General features: G+C 40.9%; 2 protein-coding genes across 5 annotated transcripts in view; both read right to left on the bottom strand.

Moving 5' to 3' along the window:
* Window positions 1-211: 211 nt before the first annotated feature.
* On the bottom strand, window positions 212-11,689 carry LOC103184612 (TNF receptor-associated factor 2). 4 transcript variants are annotated; one of them, XM_007902730.2, is made up of 9 exons: window positions 10,530-10,705; window positions 9,037-9,112; window positions 7,061-7,153; window positions 6,679-6,753; window positions 5,611-5,994; window positions 4,956-5,133; window positions 4,544-4,692; window positions 2,984-3,083; window positions 212-398 (listed from the first exon to the last, which is right to left on the bottom strand). In XM_007902730.2, the coding sequence occupies exons 1-9, from the start codon at window positions 10,628-10,630 to the stop codon at window positions 313-315; spliced, it is 1,242 nt and encodes a 413-aa protein (XP_007900921.2). In that variant the 5' UTR covers window positions 10,631-10,705; the 3' UTR covers window positions 212-312. The 4 variants fall into 4 exon arrangements, with proteins under 4 accessions (XP_007900921.2, XP_007900924.2, XP_007900920.2 ...); XM_007902733.2 differs by lacking the exons at window positions 212-398; window positions 10,530-10,705 and adding an exon at window positions 11,551-11,689 and having other exon boundaries at window positions 2,564-3,083; XM_007902729.2 differs by lacking the exon at window positions 212-398 and having other exon boundaries at window positions 2,564-3,083.
* Window positions 11,690-13,217: 1,528 nt separating this feature from the next.
* Window positions 13,218-18,050, bottom strand: part of c5 (complement component 5) — a 32,712-nt gene continuing 27,879 nt past the window's right edge. Inside the window, exons 36-41 of the mRNA XM_007902734.2 lie at window positions 16,763-16,868; window positions 16,236-16,322; window positions 15,167-15,256; window positions 14,778-14,861; window positions 14,320-14,452; window positions 13,218-13,520 (exon numbers count right to left, since the gene is read on the bottom strand). Coding sequence (XP_007900925.2) covers window positions 13,373-13,520; window positions 14,320-14,452; window positions 14,778-14,861; window positions 15,167-15,256; window positions 16,236-16,322; window positions 16,763-16,868 — 648 coding nt within the window. The 3' untranslated portion in view covers window positions 13,218-13,372. The remainder of the gene's footprint in view (window positions 13,521-14,319; window positions 14,453-14,777; window positions 14,862-15,166; window positions 15,257-16,235; window positions 16,323-16,762; window positions 16,869-18,050) is intronic.

The raw sequence follows: 18,050 nt of genomic DNA, 5'->3' as shown, positions 1-18,050 counted from the left end.
TAAAATGTAGTGAAATTTGTCGATGAACTTACTTAAATGCAAAACTACCGTGAAAACAGGCTTCCACACTAGAAAGGATTCATCTCTCATCTGCCTGTTTAGAGATGTGTCCCTCCAGGGGGAGAATGCTCAGTCCATTCCAATAAATATCTCTGGAATTTCCATGTGTAGGTGGGATGCGTAGAACTCTGTTTGTTTTGGATCCTCCTAAGCTTGGTGATGGGTCCCACATACGTCAGAAACCCAGCTGACCCAAAAGAAGAGTCACCACAAATTGGTCTTGGTGAGAAATCGATCAGTGGACAGCGATGGCTATCGAATACACTTTCTCCAACCTTGCATGCCAAGTGAGGCCTTGATACTCTTTGCCCTCAGCCAGGGCTGGTGTGCAGCAGTTGCTGAAAGGAAAGAAAAAAAGACCAAAAAACCCCCCATTCAAACTGTTTGCCGACATGATGTCAAACCAGGAAATACTGATTAGCATCAATAGTTCAGACAAATTTCTGCCTCTGCAAATGTGAATGTTTAGAAACAGTTGAAGACAATCTACAGCTAAGGATGGAAAGTTTAAAGAGGAAACAGGAAACCAGTGTGGGAGCGCACGATTTGTTGCGGGACTTTCCTAACAAAGCAATCATCATTCTAAAAACCCCCCAATTAATACATCAAAGAGTTGTATAATATCACACCCCGACTCAATTTTATGTTTCGAATTACAAATTAATTTGAAGTTAATTTAAAAACAGAAAATTAGTGAACCCCATCATCAGGGCACTTTGCTCAGACAATCTTTCTTGATTTTTAAATTCAATTAGTCCTCAACGTTGTGGAGATCATGTTAATGTCAACAACATTATTAATACTTAATTTGCCATAATGCATCATGCTGTTCTCATTATAGCTTTCCTGATTGGGCTGGGCAATTACTGGACATAGCACACTTTACTCTGTAAACTAAAGAGATATTTTTTCTTCCTGATGACTATGATAGTCTTTTTTGAGGCGGGAGGGAGGATATGTGTGTGTATATATTTTATTATATATTTATTATAATATATAAAAAAACACATGCAAATGATATTGGCAAAAAAATGAGAATTGAGCAATTGGGTGGTAATGAGATGCAAACCCAAGAAACTTGACAGGAAAGGTTATAAATATACAAAAAACAATCATTGGATTTCCTCGCAATGAAACCAGTATGCATAAACTGACCGATATAGATTGCACTTCAGAGGTTGTGTTATGGATGATTCATTTCCACGTGAAACTCCAATAGACCATAACGTTAATAATAACAATGCTGTGAGGAAAACCCTTTTAATGCCCCTACCAACACCTATCAATGTAAAAAAAAATTACCAGTAACAAATGTGAGTTACTTGAAATTATAGATTTAAGAAATCCCAGTGTAGGTACCAATTGACCAATTTAATTTACATTACTAAAATAAATTACCTTGACATCCCCGAAGTCTAAATCATCTTACTCTGAGCAGGCACATCCACACACAAATTTACACTTGCATAATAAATAATCCTTGCATCTGAGACTGCATTTCACATCAAAAGGACACCTCAAAGATCTTCAGAGGATTTAAAATATAGTGATTACTATATTTTGTTGTGGCAGCCAATATATGCACAGCAATATTCCACAAATAGCTAAGCACTGTAGTCATTTATGTAAAAAATTCCTGTGATAGTAAGTGCCATTTCTCTTTTGACATACAAATCCTGGTGGACATTTCCTACATTTCACTATTAAAGTTATTCACAATTATTTCCGTTATTCCGATTGTATAAAGGTCAGTTTTTTATTGCATCAATTGTTTCATGAACACAAAGCAACAATTCCTTTCGTTTTGATTTTGTTATACTTGAGTATTGTAGAGATATTAACAGTTCTAAAAGCATATCTGAACATAATAATAATACTTGCATTTGATATAGCGCATTATCACATTTTTCAGACGTTTCAAAGCTCTTCACAGAATATACTGTAGAGTAAATTGACTATATTTTGTGAGCGAAACGCGTCAGCCAATTGTGCATAGTCGTGTCCCACAAACAGTTGTGAATTGAGTGACCAAATTATTTTTTTGATGGGATTATTACCCCTGGAAAAGCGATCCGCCAATCGACTAACAACTGGGTTCCTACTTACTGCTAGATAAACAGAGACATGTGGAGCAAGAATACCTGCCTAACGTTCACCCTGCCTGGCAATTGAACCCAGGTCCTCTCGCTTACAAAGCGAGTACTCTAACCACTATGCTACAGGACTTCACATTTGCCAAGCAAGATTGGAAGAGAACAGGTCACCTTTCTGACTTCTACATAGTGAGAGATATTGCAAGAGGAGAAAGTATCCTAATACAGTGTACTGATAATTATTTATTTATATCTTACACATGGAAATCCCAGAGATAGATCGTTGGAATGGAATGCATACTCTCTCCCTGGAGGGATGTATCCTGCTTACCTAATTCCGGAAAGTATTAGGTGCAGGTTGGCAAGAGCCAAGGCTTGGGGGAGATCCCAGAATGTGAGTTGGGGTAACTGCTGGAGTCTAACCAGCTAAAACCGCATACTGATAATTACAGTATTTTAGGATATATTTATTCTTTTCTTATTCCCCTTCATGGAAAAGGATCATTTTCTCCAAGTAACGAGCCTTCAATATGATTTTCTTATTTTAGTCCAAATACATCGAGATTATCGAGTTTAGTGTTGCTGTGGGGTATGGGGAAGGTTCAAAATCACATCACATGTACATCACAGTATCATTGTAACATCCAGAGGTATCTCTACTTCCCTGTCATCAATGTAAAAGGATGGCCCCATTTCAGAGTCAGGTTACAGACTGCTGGAGTCGACCTCTGCACTTACAAACATTTCATCATTGTCCACAAACTCTGAGAAACGCAGTTTCAATTCAGGTAAGGACACAAAGGTGGAAAATCCACATGGCGCGTTCATACTTGCTGCAGGTCTTTGTAAAGCCAAGTCCAGATGACTCAGAACGCAGCTCTTGACAATGGAATACCGTTGATCTCTCACATTTAGCAGAGAGAGTTTTACCTACAGAAGAAGCAAAGCCAAAACTGGAGATTTGTGCAAATAGAGTTTTTGAACAGTAAAAACATCTTGGTTTACACTTCCATCTATGTGCAAAAGGGACAAACTAAACAGTCCACGAAACCAGTGGGTTTTTTTGCTCATAAAATAAATTGATGCCTCTGAAACTGAATTTGGAGATTTCACACCAAGTAACTAGTCATTCGAGGTATTTTACAATCTGACGCAGTTTAAAATATTATGCATCAAAAAACGGCTTCAAAGCATTTTATCTAGACCTCAAGATCTATGTTTAAGGGGGAGATTTGCCCACTTAATTATTGAAAAGAGAACTGAACCATTTTAGTGGTTCAGTGAACCATTTCATCGTTTCAGATCTATATATTTGGTTTGATTCACCACAAGTGGTGGATTTTGAAGACTGCCCTTCAACAGCTGAAGTCAACAATTATTGGGGGATGTTTTGGATGAGTTACTGTCTATGAATCACCCTTATAGGAACAAAAAGCAAAATAACAATTCTCCAAATACCCTTTCCCCATGCATTCCACACAGAGAGACTGTGACACAACTGCATAGATACCGTTCATTTGCATTGCAAATAGTCAGCTAACAAGCACTGGAACCGCAGCAGACTGCTGGATCAGTTGTTCCGCATGTGCTATCTCAATGAATAAAATCTTCCATAAAAGGATACCAAATTACTATACATGTTGCATTTTGTTTTGGAAGTAGTGAACTTTTTCTCAAACGTCACAAGGTCACAAGATTGATCTGGGTGAAGAAGGCCCTTCTGATCTCATCACTTCAGAACACACACTCCACAGATCCTCATCACTGCATCAAACTGCTTTTTAAATGGCTGGAATCCTGGCCTTAACCACCTTTCCTCACAATCTGTTCCAGTAATTGATTACCCTCTGTAAACAGAATAACTTCCCGATAGCTGTCCTTTGAAATTGCCCTTTACAACGCTAAATCTATGTCTTCTTGTTCCACTATCTTAATAATAATAATCATCCTTACATTTGATATAGCACCTGATCACATCTTTGAGATGTCTCAAAGCACTTTACAGAACTTACTGTGAATAAATTGACTATATTTTGTGGGCGAAACAAGGCAGCCAATTGCGCACAGCAGTGTCCACAAACAGTCGTGGATTGAGTGACCAATTTATTATTAATGTTTTTTGAAATAATTGTTATCCCCGGAAATTGATCCACCAATCGACTAACGACCGGGTTCCTACTTACTGCCCTGTCAGGAATCAAACTCAGGTCTCCTGCCTGCGAGGCAAGTGATACACCCTAAATTGATCTGGGTTTACTTTTCCAATTTAAAACTGTGTTGACTTCTATGAGGTCCCCTCGGAGTCGTCTTCTCTCATGACTGATGAATCCCAGCCCATTAAGATTCATGCAAGAATAATTTGTGCTATGAACAACAAGAAAGGAGCTCACCTTTTTTCTGAATGGCCACTGATTCAAAGTATCATAATGTCCTTGGAGCAAAATAAAATAAAGTGAGATGTGAATTCCCTGGGCTCTTTCATGACCATTCAGATATATTCGGAGACACATCTTATACCCATATTTGCACGAGTAAAATCCTGTGGAAATAGCAAGCATGAAAAATACATCTGGAGATACAGTACATCAGCATGTTGCATACAGTTAAACTCACTGAGAAAATAAAGAGGATTCTTTAAAGCAATCATTTTTGCACCGAGCTAATTTTGCAACTTGTTAAACCCTAAGACGCAAGGTGTTGCAGGTAAGATATTCTCTCAGCATCTACAATGCAGGAATGCCTGACAAACTGGGCACAATAAACCCTTCATAAAGACCAAGTAGACACCAAGTAGAGCCATACCACCAGAATCCAGGTAAGGCGTTGTTCCATCGACAGCTTCTTGCAACCTTTTCTCGAGTTGTGCAATTCTCCAGATAAACACTCCGCTATGAGTTAACTGTTCCATGACCTCTAGCCGTGCCGTGCAATCCTGTATGTTTTGGCCTGCCTGTTGCAGTTGATGCTCAACATCCACCAGCTTTGAGGGTCGTAATGTTAAAAGAGAATCATTTTAGTAAGTGCTGTGTATGGATTGATTCAACGCAAGTGTAGTACAGAAAAATAAATCTCAAACCAAAGCTCCCTTCAAGAGCCTGGAATGAAGGCACCAGTTGTGTAGCACCAGAAGGACTCAGGTTTGAGTGCCATTCCTGGCTGAGTAATTAACCGCTGCCAGGGCACCATTTGGACTCTAATTGGCTGTAGCACAGCTCTGTTAGCGTGGGTGGGTGGGTGGAGGGGTGTGGGGTCGCCATCCAATGGCCTTTCCCCCCCCCCGTTGGAGGGTGCAGTACACACATCAAGTGAGGAGAATGGGACCCTTCAGTGGTTAGCATTCACCTGCTGAAACTTAGTGTTCATTTCTTTCACCGTCCATGAAACATTATTAACTAACATTTCAAAAAAGGAAGCTCAAATGAATTGAATTAATGACATTTGAACATGTTGAACCGACCTGATTTTCCATCAGAATAAGTTGATTTCCGAGCTGTATCCAGCTGTTCAAAACAGCCACTATCTCCGAGCATTTCTTCATCTCTTTTGCTGCATCCAAAGTGTGCTCAAAGGAGGCCGATTTGGCCTCCACCCCAGCGATGTGGGCTTCCGCCGTCCTGCAGAAACCCTGCAGTTTGTCACAGAGTTCGTTCAGCCGATGACTGTTCGAAAAGGCAGCGACTCTCAATCGCAACTCCTGAACTTCTGCCTCCAACCTTGGCAAGGTGTTCGCCGCAGCAGGTGGCAGTCTGTCAGGATTCAGCTTTGTGATTTCATTCAATAAAAGACCGATGTGCTGCCCAACAGATTCTTCCTCGTGTTTCCGAATCTTCTCTCTCGTTCCCTGGAACAGAAAGCTGCGTCAAGCTCGACTTCTGACCTATTCTAGGAATGAAGCTCACTATTATTTCATATCTAACTACAGCTTGCTGGAGGGATGTTCCCAAAATACGGTCTGATAGTTTTTCGAAAAGATGACCAGGAATGGAAACAACAACAAATTACATTTGTGTAGCACGTTTGACGTCGGGAGGACGTCCCAAGGTGCTGGATATGGAGGGTTGGAGGAGGGTGGTCAAAGGCACGGTCGAAGAGGAGGGTCTTGAAACTGGTCTTGAAGGAAGCGAGAGATGGGGCAAGGCGAAGGGACTGTGGGATGGAGTTATAAAGGGTGAGGGCAGAGAGGTTAGAGGCCCAATAGAGTAAATAATCCATGAGCATAAGAAATTCCCATTTCTAGTGAGATAATTTCAGTAAATCCCCATTCTTTACGGGTAGTTTACTGACTTACTTCAATAAGTTACTGTTTGACTGACTTCTTTGGACTTTCCTTGATGACAGAAACCACTCGCTCATTGTTTTAATCACTGTGCAAATCTTGTCTCTCAATCAGATATTAGTGAACATTGCAGGTGCTGGGACTGAACATTCTGTACAGATACAGCAGTGGAAGAAACCAGCTCCTTATCTTTAGAGTGATGTTTCAAAAGATGGCATTTTGACTGAAATACAACAAGCAGGGGCTCACCTTATATTTACATCCTACGGCTTGGAACAAACAGCAAGTCTTCCTTTTTAAACCTTTATTTTCATACCCATCAATCTGCAAAACAGTTTATTTGTTCAGTAATAGCTACTTTGACATGGTATCCAATGCTCCATTACTCTCACTTTGAGCACCAGATTTTGGCCTTGGCATATAATTGTATCAGGGGGAGAGCCATACATTATTAACACCTTGCAACTTCAACACAAAGCAGAATACAGATGCCCCCAGGCCTGCGGCTTAATATCATTCAACAGATTAGGTCTTACACTGAATGCAGTCAAGGCCGGCGTTTTATATTCCTGCTCGCACTTGCTGTGTTGCACTGTTAGTTCTGATATACAATTAACGTGTACTATGTTACCTTCTCCCTTGGTACGTTTTGCTGCTCAGACATCCCAGGATCCACGTGGGTCTGGCAGCCGATCCGTGCCCTATACTCATCTGCTTTATGAGCCTGTGTGAGGAAAGGAACGCAAGAATAACTCTGGGACATTTGCCATTGTGAAATAAATTTGCTGCAACAGAGCTGACCAGACATTATAACTGTGAGCGAGATGGAGTGAAAACAAGTTGCATATACATGTCAAATATTTACTGGGTATCAACATGAGGTGATTTCTAATCAAGATTAGTTGGGCAGCAAAGTGCAGACTGGGTGAATAAACTTCAAATGACTAGTGTGTAAATACAAATAATTATTGTTTAACTTATACGTAATAACAATAATAAGGTACTATCAAATGTCAGGATTTTCATGTTGAGACTTCTCAAAGTGCTTGACATGATTTTACTGTGAAGTGTATTTGTTGCAGCCCATTTGCTCACAGCAGCATCTTCTAAAACAACCGTGAAGTGTTTTGTGCAGTGTTTTGAACACGTGTTCAGGACATCTAGTGGTGGCTGATGAGATGTGCATTGGTTGGTGTACAGGATATCAACACTGCGAGCTTACGGGCTGGTTTTGTAAAGGGAATTGGTTACAATTATAATGGGTTTGAAATGCTGAGGATTTAATTTGCATCCAAGAAAATCCAATTGATACAATTGTGATATAATCCAGGCATTGGGGTGCAATTTAAAGGATTTTTGGCCAGGACACCAGGAGATACTGCCTTCTGCTTTCCAATAGGATAATGAGGTCTTATTATTACTACTGTTATTTAATGTACACATGAAGAGGCTTGGTTTAATGTGTCAAGCAAAGGATGGAACCTTGGACAGTGCAGCGTTCCCCCATTAGAGCACTTTAGTGTCTGCAGGACTGTGTGCTCAAATACACCATCCCAGGAACTTTCAATTCCAAATCTACGATTTTAAAATGCGAATCCAATCCTGGGTTTAACTGCGCTGAGAGACTACCCATGTGAAGGGCACTATAAAATGCAATTTGTTGTTGAGTTTTCCATAAGAGCATCAGCCTTGAATATGAGCTCAGGCCAAACACAGCACTGAGACATCGCGCTTTCAGAGTCCCACTCAACTGACAATAAAAGCTTATTTTTGATACAATTGTGCACAAACAGCAAAGCATTTTAGCATCAAACAGTCTTTTGATAGTCACAGCCAGACTGTTGCTTCAAAGTGCTTCAGTAATTAAGTCCACACACAGCTTTTACTCAAACATTTTACCCTGAGTTTCCCAATCTCTTGAATCAGAGCTTTGCCTAAACACGTCTGCAGCACAGAACATAGGGCAAAGCAGTTTAAAACAAGGCAGTCTGATATGCGGATAACTAGGGGTCAGCCTCTCTCAGTTGGCAGCGCTCGTCTCCTAGTCAGAAGTTTGTGCATTCAAAACCCACATGAAGATTTTGAGCTCATATTCAAGGCTGACCCTCCAATGCATTGCACAAATGAAATGCTGCGTTTGATTACAACATTAACGTTCACTACACTTTACAGTAATATCCTGTGAAGAGCTTTAAAGTGTCCTCCTGACGTGAAACTCGCTGTGTCGAGTGCAACAGTTATTACTATTGTATACCTATTCAATTAAATATAGCAAACATTAGGCATTCCTTTTGCAAAAAAATGCAGTTGCTGGGAGGTACAGTGAATGATTCCACTCACTGGGGATGCTGAGCCAGATTGTACCAGGCTGAGATCAGCTATTTCAGCGCACACTTGACACCTGTCCTGGCCAACAATCCCCAATTAAAATTGGTCACTCGCTCCATGGCTGTTTGTGGGACATTGCTGTGTGCAACCTGGCTGCCAAGTTCACTCACAAAATACACAGCTACTCCACTTTACAGTTTATCCTGTGAAGTGCTTTGAGACGTCTGGACAAGATGATAAGGCCCTATATTAAATGCAAGTATTATTATTATTACTTACCACGTCAGGATCAGTAGTTGTATCCTTGGTTGAAACACCTTCCTCCATACTCATCTGACATACTGTTGCTGTCTTACTGCAAAAACAAAAACAGGATTTAAGAGAAAAAAACAACAATAATAATCCTTACATTTGATATAGCGCTTTTCACGTCGGGAGGACGACCCAAAGCGCTTCACAGAACACATTGTAAAGTGAATTGACTGAATATTTGTGGGCGAACGCGGCAACCAATTGCGCACAGCAATGTCCCACAAACAGTCGTAGATTGAAAATGACCAATTTATTATTTTTTGGGGGTTTTGGAGGGATTATTATTAGGCTCTGTGTGGAGTAAGGAAACTTGCCCAAGGTTTCGCCCTCTGCCTGGGATTGAACTCAGGTCTCTCGCTTGCAAAGCGAGTGCTCTAACCACTGAGCTACAGGACTCCAATAACTCAGACACAGATATGTCTGCTTCATTTAAATAAGTCATCTTCCTAAATAGCATTTAGGATTTCCAGCACAGCTCAGGACCAATGTTCTTTCCCTGTAAACTAGGATTCAAGCAATTGTACAGCTGTGGTTTCTGTGACTAGCTAGCTCAGTCCATACCAAGAGTCCTTTCTGTGTGACCTCCACGATCCACTGACTGGATATATTCATTAAACACATCGCTTGCATCCAGACGATGGATGTCTGTGTTTCCACAGTGCAGGTCCACAAGTCTGCTTCCCCCCCTCCCCGATTTGAAGGTGGTTAAAATTCAAAGCATTAAGGTTTACAACACAGTAACAAGGGCTGATCCTCTACACAACTCCAACTATTTCAAAGTTACATCTTTCTTTTATGTGTTTCTAACTTCACATCCCCTCGTCACAGAGATAGCCCGCACCCTTCGCAGGCTTCTTTGCACAGAGAGAGATATGGACAACTTCTGGGCAGCCTTCCACAACCTACTTGTTTCTCAGCCTTGAGATAGGCAAGTGTCTGAGGCTGTAGCCTTTTCGTTCTGTGGTCTATTGTTTTACGTCTATGCTCAAGGACCCGATTGCTCATTATCTCAGAGGAGTGAATATCTTCCCAGGAAAATATGAAATGTAATCAGAAGATAACGTCAACCCATCCAGCAAAGCTACTTTTAACACCCAATTCTTCTGGAACTTTCAGTTGCTGCTATCAATATACCAATGTATTCCGAGGTGATAGTCAGTATATTTCAACAATGCGGATAGCGCCTTTCATGTCGGGAGAACTTTTCAAGGGGCTGGACAGTCAGGGATTTGTACCTGATCTGGGGGTCAGGGCGTGTGGAGGGCAGGCAGGGTAGGAGGGTGGTCGAAGGCGCAATTGACGAGGGGGGTTTTGAGACACGCCTTGAAGGAGCCAAGGGAGGGAGTGAGGCGAAGCGAAAGTGGGATGGAGTTCCAAAGGGTGGGGGCAACTGTAAAGGAGACACAGCAAAGCTATTTGTAGGAAACAGGATAAATTGTTCTGTCCGTGCTCTGTCCTACCCTGAGACGGACTGGATGTAATCCATGCAGTAGCGGTGTCCACAAGCAGTCTTTGCTGGATTCCTCAGAACCTGCCGACACAGGGGACCGATGTAGCTCATGGCTACGTCATCCAAAAATACATCGAGAGGTTCATCACAAAGGTGAAGGAAACCTGTAGCGGTCTCGCTAGCCTCCACCTCAGGCTGTTCTGGACACTCAGCCATGGTGAGGCTGGGTCCTGTTTATCACAGGATCGAGTCCATGGAGATCTGGGTCAGCACTTCCTACATACAACAACAAAAACAGTAAACTCCTGATAACTCTTCGCTCCAAGGGAAAAGGGCTCAGTGACTAGTGATCCGGAGTGGCGAGTTAAGCATACATATAAATAAATGCAATGTGGCCAGGATATTGACAGCATGATGACTTCAGTGTAGTGACAAGATAAAGACGGGCGAGTTATCAGGAGTTTACTGTACTTGCATTTAAACCATTCCCTTCATGCGGAGTAGAGTCTCGGAGCACTGATATAATAGATCAATAAATGATTGATATCCTTTCAAAACATCAATTGCTTATGGATGACATTTTTGAGCCCCTATGTTCCTAAGGGTAAGCACAGATTGCCACTGAATCAAAAACAGTTATTAAGCAAACTAAACACACACAGCAATAACTTTACAATAACACAATATATGTATTTCATTTGGTAAAGCAAGTCATTCCCACTGACCAAAATAAAAAAAAGTATGTTATTAAAATATGCATCAAAACCTGTGAGTCATTTCACAGCTAAAATATCATCTTAGGTATTACTCACACAGGTGAAATTACCTCTGAATGTGATATCTCTCGTTCCAATGCTTTTAGCTGCATACAATGTGAGCCTCTCCCAGCAGGAATGTGTTCCTTGGGGAACACTGCACAATGCAACAAACACAACTACATCTGTCTAAAGTGTCAAGAGGAAAACTGGAGGCAATTTGCTTAGTTATTTAAATGGCTTTCAACAGCATTAAGCATTAGGAAATGGACTCACCTGATTTTAGAAATAACCTCCAGATGGAAACTGCTCTTACTTTCTTAAGGTAAAACCAATCTCACTGGGCAGATCAGCAGAACGAAACTGAACTGTTTGAGAGAGAAAAAATGTTTGCTGCAGTTTTGGAATTTCCCTTCATCACATGTCTCATTTACCATGTCCAAAATAGTCATTGGTCGGTGAAAAAAAAATCACACAGTCCTCCAACACTGCTGTACTTGCAGGTTTTCTGGGTTTAGTTAAACTTGCCAATGTTTACAGTTGAGCACATTCAAATGTATTTGTTTCGGAGTTTTAAGAACAGTCCATTTGATGTTGTGGTATTGCTAAAGTCATTCCGCAACTTATTTAAGGAACACTGCATTTTTCTCCCCTACTTTGTAGGAGTGATATATGACTCTATGCACATCCCCTATGGATCAAGGAGTTTGGTGCGTGGGCTTTAGGCTAGTGGTGGGGGGGTGTGATGCATTTAACCTAACAAAAGGCATTTCATTGCATAGTACTGTACAAACTGTTCCATTAAGAGTGCTAAAAAAGGTAATATTTCTAGTTCATGTTATGCAGAGGTCATAAATAATAATAATCCTTGCATTTGTATATAGCACCTTATCGCGTCGTTCACAGGTCTCAAAGCGCTTCACAGAATATACTGTTAAGTGGATTGATTGTGTATTTTGTGAGCGAAATGTGGCAGGCAATTTATTATATATATACAATATATATATTATATATATATAGAGAGAGAGAGAAACATGCAGATTGTTGTTTTCTCTTAACCGTAGGATTTCCCTCCATCATTTCCATAGGTGGTCTTGCTTCATGTTGTTCCCTTTAGGATCATATGGTTCTCCAGGTTAAAACTGGCTTGTCTAAAAGATCTCTTCAGCTCCCACTGTGGATGAACATATTGTCTTCATTGGGGAGCCAGACAATAGACAATTTGCACTGATACAGAACCTTTCACATCGGCATGATATCCCAAGGCACTGGACAATGAAGGGTTTGCACCTGAGCTGTGGGATGGAGGCAAGAGTGGTGGTGGTGGGAAGATAACCAAAGGCGCGGTCAAAGAGGAAGGTTTTGAGACGGGCCTTGAAGGAAGTAAATGAGGGAGCAAGGCCAAGGAGCTCTGAGATGAAGTTCCAGAGAGAGGGGGCAGAAAGCCTCTGATGGTGGAGCAGGGGACATGGAGCCGGCCAATACGCACCTAGCGGAGGGAGTGGACAGGCTGGTTGTTTACGAAGTCACCGATGTAGGGCGGAGTAAGACCTTGGCGAGCTTTAAAGTGAGGACAAGGATCTTACACTCGATCCTCTGGGGGATGAGGAGCCAGTGAAGCCAAGTGAGAATGGGGATGATTGGAGCTTACTTCCAGACAACACTGGAAGTCCATTGTCTGGAAAATCACAGACAGAATCCGTTAGTATCCATAACTGGTCCTGTGCCAGCAGGTCACCACATCCGCAGTGCCTCCTGTCAGTTTGAAAAAAACACTTCCTTTTTATTCCCTAAGAATAGAAATTATCTGATGTCCAGTACTAAACATTTAGTCATGGTAAAAAAGGATTTAGATTTTTTTTTAAAAAATCTCTAGACCAGGTTTGAGTCTGAGACAAGTCATTAGTTTCCAAAGAAATCCAAGCCATTGTAAATCAATGAAAATGGTTTACGTCATTTATTAAAAATGAACAGAGTAATGTTACAAACATAATACTCTGATAATCATCCTTAGTGCTTATTGGGTACACAGTGAGCATGGTTTTATAAAGTAACAAATGTAGATTAAATATGACCTGACTCATTCACTTGGACTCATTCACTTGGCCTCTGAACAACCAAATATAAAAAGATCCTGTGAAAGCTCATCCATTTGCTGGAGAAACCTTTCACAAGCATCTTCGTGACAATCTTCCCTGGAAGGCCAATGCTCGATCCAGCTGGATGAATCCAAGGGATATTCATACCTAGTATAAAGATGAATACACAACTTAGCTCTGCAAAATGGCCACTTCTTACAGAGAGATAATCCTTGCATTTAACATAGGGCTTCATCACGTCATTGAGACGTCTCAAAGCGCTTCACAGACTATAATGTAAAGTGGAATGGCTGTATTTTGTGGGCGAAATGCGTCAGGCAGTTTGCTGTAATGTTTTGTGCACTTGCTCCCCTTCCGCCTCCGCCCCCCCGCCCACATTTCCTTAATATTTGATCTTCAGGGTATTTAAATAATAATAAATAATCCTGGCATTTGATAGAGCTTCTTTTACGTTGAAATGAAATCTCAGAGTGCTTCACAGGAGTTTCTGTAAAATGTATATTTTGCAGGAGAATGATTTTGAGTCTCTTGTTTAAATTGTATCGTCCCAGTTAATTTATACCATAGTAAAACTATCACCACCAAAACACTGAACAACAAAAACAAATTACATTTGTATGGCGCCTTTCATATCGGGAGGATGTCCCAAGGCACTGGAAAGTCAGGGATTTGGACCCGAGCTGGGGCTTGGGATCAGGAGCAGTGGAGGGCGGGGGGTAGGTGGCTGGTAGGAGGGTAACCAAAGGCGCGGTCGAAGAGGAGGGTCTGAAACACCCAGGGAAAGCAAATAAATCTACTCAATTTCCACCAAAGGTTGTGTGAAAACATTGAATTCTGGATATGAACGACACTTTGGGAACGATATCTCAAATGTTTAGGCCCAAACATGACAACAAGTATAATTCCTTGAACAGATTATTGGTAGTGAAAGGTTATAGCTACTTACATAAATGACCTTTTTAACCTAAATTGTACACTTTGTTTTCCCATTATGAAGTAATCCTTGTTTTGGGTCAAAACATTCGAACAACTCTCCATCATAACCAACGTTATGTTGGAGTTTTCTTGAACTTCATCAACTGTAATAAAAATAAAATATTCAGATTTAGTCTGGCATTATTGCTCAATATTTTACCAAAGTTAATTCAAGAGAGAAGCTTAACAGGTTCATAGAATCAATCATAGAATTATACAGCACAGAAGGAGGCCATTCAGCCCATCATGTCTATGCTTGCTCTTTGAAAAGAACTATCCAATTCAATCCACTCCCCTGCTCTCTCCCCATAGGTCTGCAATCTTATCCTCCCCAGCAAAGTACTAAACATCCCTTAGTAGTCATGAAGTCTCATTGGAGTGGTCAGAGAAACCAAGTTTGTTTGGAGTTGAATGAGAATAAGTACCAACCTTGCATGTAGATTTGTAGAATAATGGCAGAGTACTTGATGAAATTAATTATTTCCTTAGAGGATAAAATTCTGACTTTGTAGGCTGCATAAAAGCAAACAAAAGCTTTTAATAGTAAGCGATCGCATGTATGATTAGAATAATCCTTGCATTTGATATAGCACCTTATAGCGTCTTCGATACGTCTCAAAGAGCCTCACAGAATATACTGTAAAGGGAATGTATATTAATTATACATAAGAATTTGCTAGATGAAAGAAGACCAAGGTCCATCTAGTTCACCTTCCACCATCCTGGCAGTCGCTTAACATGTTGTGTCCCAAAACAATATTTTGTATACATTTTAAGAGTCCTGTAAACAGCAAGCCAAAAGTCTTACAACCTCTTACCATAATGTTGCCCCAAACCGCAGGCAGCTTTTCGCTTCTCAGCGACGGACATACTTGTATCTAAAGGAGGCAGCATGTGACTACATTCCGCTGAGGCACAGGGAAAATAGAGCAAATAAAAATTATATTAAGTCTAAAACACATGTTAAGTCTTTCAATTTACTAGGAATTCTCTCTCAAAATATTCCATGTTCTCAATATTAAGATTCACCCACTCCAGTATTCATTATTTTTGAACTTGTTTTACTCTGTCGTGTTGTCAAAGCTCGTAAAAAGAGCGTGCTTATTTTGCGGGATATGAGACAGCATCATAAAATAGATGAAGCGATTAAGAGTTAATAGATGTATTTGCAGACTCTGTCATATTCATCAGGATTTATGTAACATTGCCTTACGGGCTACATCAGTTTTTTTTTTGATCAGCCGGGTGCCTGACACGTGCAGAAACCCATCACCATGTTGAAGAGTATCCAAACCAAGCTGAGATTTCCATGTATCCATCCCATCAAATGTACCCCACGCTCAACTCCTGGGTCAGGGTCCCAGCCAGCAGTGTAAACTACTTTGAGATGTTCTGCTTTTCATGTATTGTACTTGTGTAGGTAATAATCATAATGCTTTTGTGTGATCTATGGGCAGCTCTTCCAAAGAGCCGGCACAGGCACAATGGGCCGAATGCCCTCCTTCTGTGCTGTAATATTCTTTGATTCTACAAATGCCTTATCACATTTTCAAGACATGTCAAAGTGCTCCACAGAATAGACTGTAAAGTGAATTGACTGTATATTTTCTGGGTGCAACAGGGCAGCCAATTGCGCACAGCAGTGTCCCACCAACAGTGGTGGATTGAGTGACCAATTTTTTTTAATTTTTTTTAAAAGGGATTAATACCCCCCTGAAAAGCGATCCGCCAATCGACTAACAATCGGGTTCCTACTTTCTGCTAGGTAAATAGAGGTAAATGGAGTAAGGCAACTTGCCTAATGCTTTGCAAGTGCTCTAACCAATATGCTGCAGGACTCCACCTGGGCTATTATAGCTAATAATAATCAAATAAAAAACTGTTCACCTTGCATGCATTTGCATTCGTCTCCATTGCAGTGTTTTAAAACCTTTTTAATTTCTGGCAGTTTGTAAAACACTGTGCACTTTCTGCCTGCAAGGGAAACAAATGCAGGAATTTTACAGTCAGAAAGGATCAGCATAATGGCGACACTCATTGTAAGAATTCTGTCTATTTTTCGTGACTTGCAGTCTGAATCCCTCACAACAAGTGCGTGAAAGAAGACCAAGGTCTATCCAGTTCTCCTTCCACCATCCAGGCAGTCACATGCACATCTCATGTCCTGAACTACTCATATACTGTATCCCGCAATATTATTTCCTAAAAGAAATCTAGCTAATTTGCCTTTGAAAGAACCAACACATTCTGCTAACCACTCGCTCACTGAAACAGTGCTCCCCCATCAATCGCAGGCCGTGTCCTCTGGTTCTACTGTTCTGGCCAAGATGAAACAGCTTGTCCTGGTCTGCATTATCTCGTCCCTTTAGAATCTTAAAAACAGCAGTCACATCACCAGAAGAGAGTCAACCTACTTGGCTGTCGATCATTGTAAACAGTGAACGGAGCCGGTGACACCAAATCAACTTCCAAAATTTTTTGAACGTGGAAACCAACACAACAGAAGCTATCTGATGGAATCTGAAACAAACATTGGTGGGTGAGTAAATTAAAGACAAGTCACACTTAAGTTTTTTTTAACCGTTAAGGACTCAATATTCTTTTTTGGGAGATATCCCTTTTAAGAAATCAGTGGCAGTTAAGAAAGAGACGATCAGAAGGAGACAGCCATGTAATGTTTCTCAATCCGCAACATTGGTGTGCTACGTAATTCCTTTATTCTCAGCTCACAACACGACTGCCTTGTACGTGAAAAGCGCTATATCAAATGCAAGGATTATTATATTATTATATTGTCAACCAATTGCTGTATCTTTCGCCGTCTTGGGAAAGTGGGAACATTCAGCAACATCCTGAATTACTTACATTTTGCGCAACTCTGACCAATGCCATTCAGTCACCATCCTGCAGGAAGTACATCGTGGTTTGCAAACTGCCTATTTATCATACTGGTTTATCAATGTCTCCTTGTGGCATTAAACTACTAGAAAATTCAAAAAGGGATTGATTCTGAGGTGCAGTGGAGAGGCCCCTGGTGCCATGGAGGAATTCACAACAACAACAATAACAACTTGCACTTATATAGTGTCCACCACGCAGGGTAGCGTCTCAGAGCGCTTAAAAACCCACTCGCACTGTTATAATAATAATCCTTGCATTTGATTTAGCGCCTTATATCTTCGAAGACTCTCAAAGCGCTTCACAGAATAAGACTGTAAAGTGAATTGACTATGTTTTCCAGGCGAAATGCGGCAGCCAGTTGCGCACAGCAGTGTCCCACAAACAGTCATGGACTGAGTGACCAAATTATTATTTTATTTTTTTATTTTTGAAGGGACTATTACCCCCGGAAAAGCAATCCACCAATTGACCAACAACCAGTTTCCTACTCATTGCTTGGTAAACAGAGGAGTGTGGAGTAAGGAAAGTTGCCTAAGGTTTCACCCCAGTCGGGAATCAAACCCGGGTCCTCTCCCTTATGCGCCGAGCACTTTAATTACAGATACCAAATTCCTGGAAGAGAATGCTCCATTGCTCATGAGATGTATAATAATAATAATAATCCTTGCATTTGATACAGCGCTTTTCACGTCTTCTAGATGTCTCAAAGCGTTTCACAGAATAGACTGTAAAGTGAATTGACTGTGTATTTGTGGGCGAAATGGGCCAGCCAATTGCACACAGCAGCGCCCCACAAACAGT

Source organism: Callorhinchus milii, unplaced genomic scaffold, assembly GCF_018977255.1.
Source record: "Callorhinchus milii isolate IMCB2004 unplaced genomic scaffold, IMCB_Cmil_1.0 Scaffold8, whole genome shotgun sequence".
In the NCBI taxonomy this organism is placed as follows: Eukaryota; Metazoa; Chordata; class Chondrichthyes; order Chimaeriformes; family Callorhinchidae; genus Callorhinchus; species Callorhinchus milii.
This window is presented reverse-complemented; position numbering and strand designations above follow the sequence as displayed.

What these genes read in the sequence shown, in the direction of transcription:
- LOC103184612 (XM_007902729.2), bottom strand. Translation starts at nt 10,630, where the DNA reads ATGAGCTACATCGGTCCCCTGTGTCGGCAGGTTCTGAGGAATCCAGCA. An exon ending in CCGTAGGATGTAAATATAAG is followed by an intron (nt 5,995 to 6,678) that starts GTGAGCCCCTGC and finishes TTTCTGTTCCAG; the next exon opens with GGAACGAGAGAGAAGATTCG. An exon ending in TTATTCTGATGGAAAATCAG is followed by an intron (nt 5,134 to 5,610) that starts GTCGGTTCAACA and finishes CGACCCTCAAAG; the next exon opens with CTGGTGGATGTTGAGCATCA.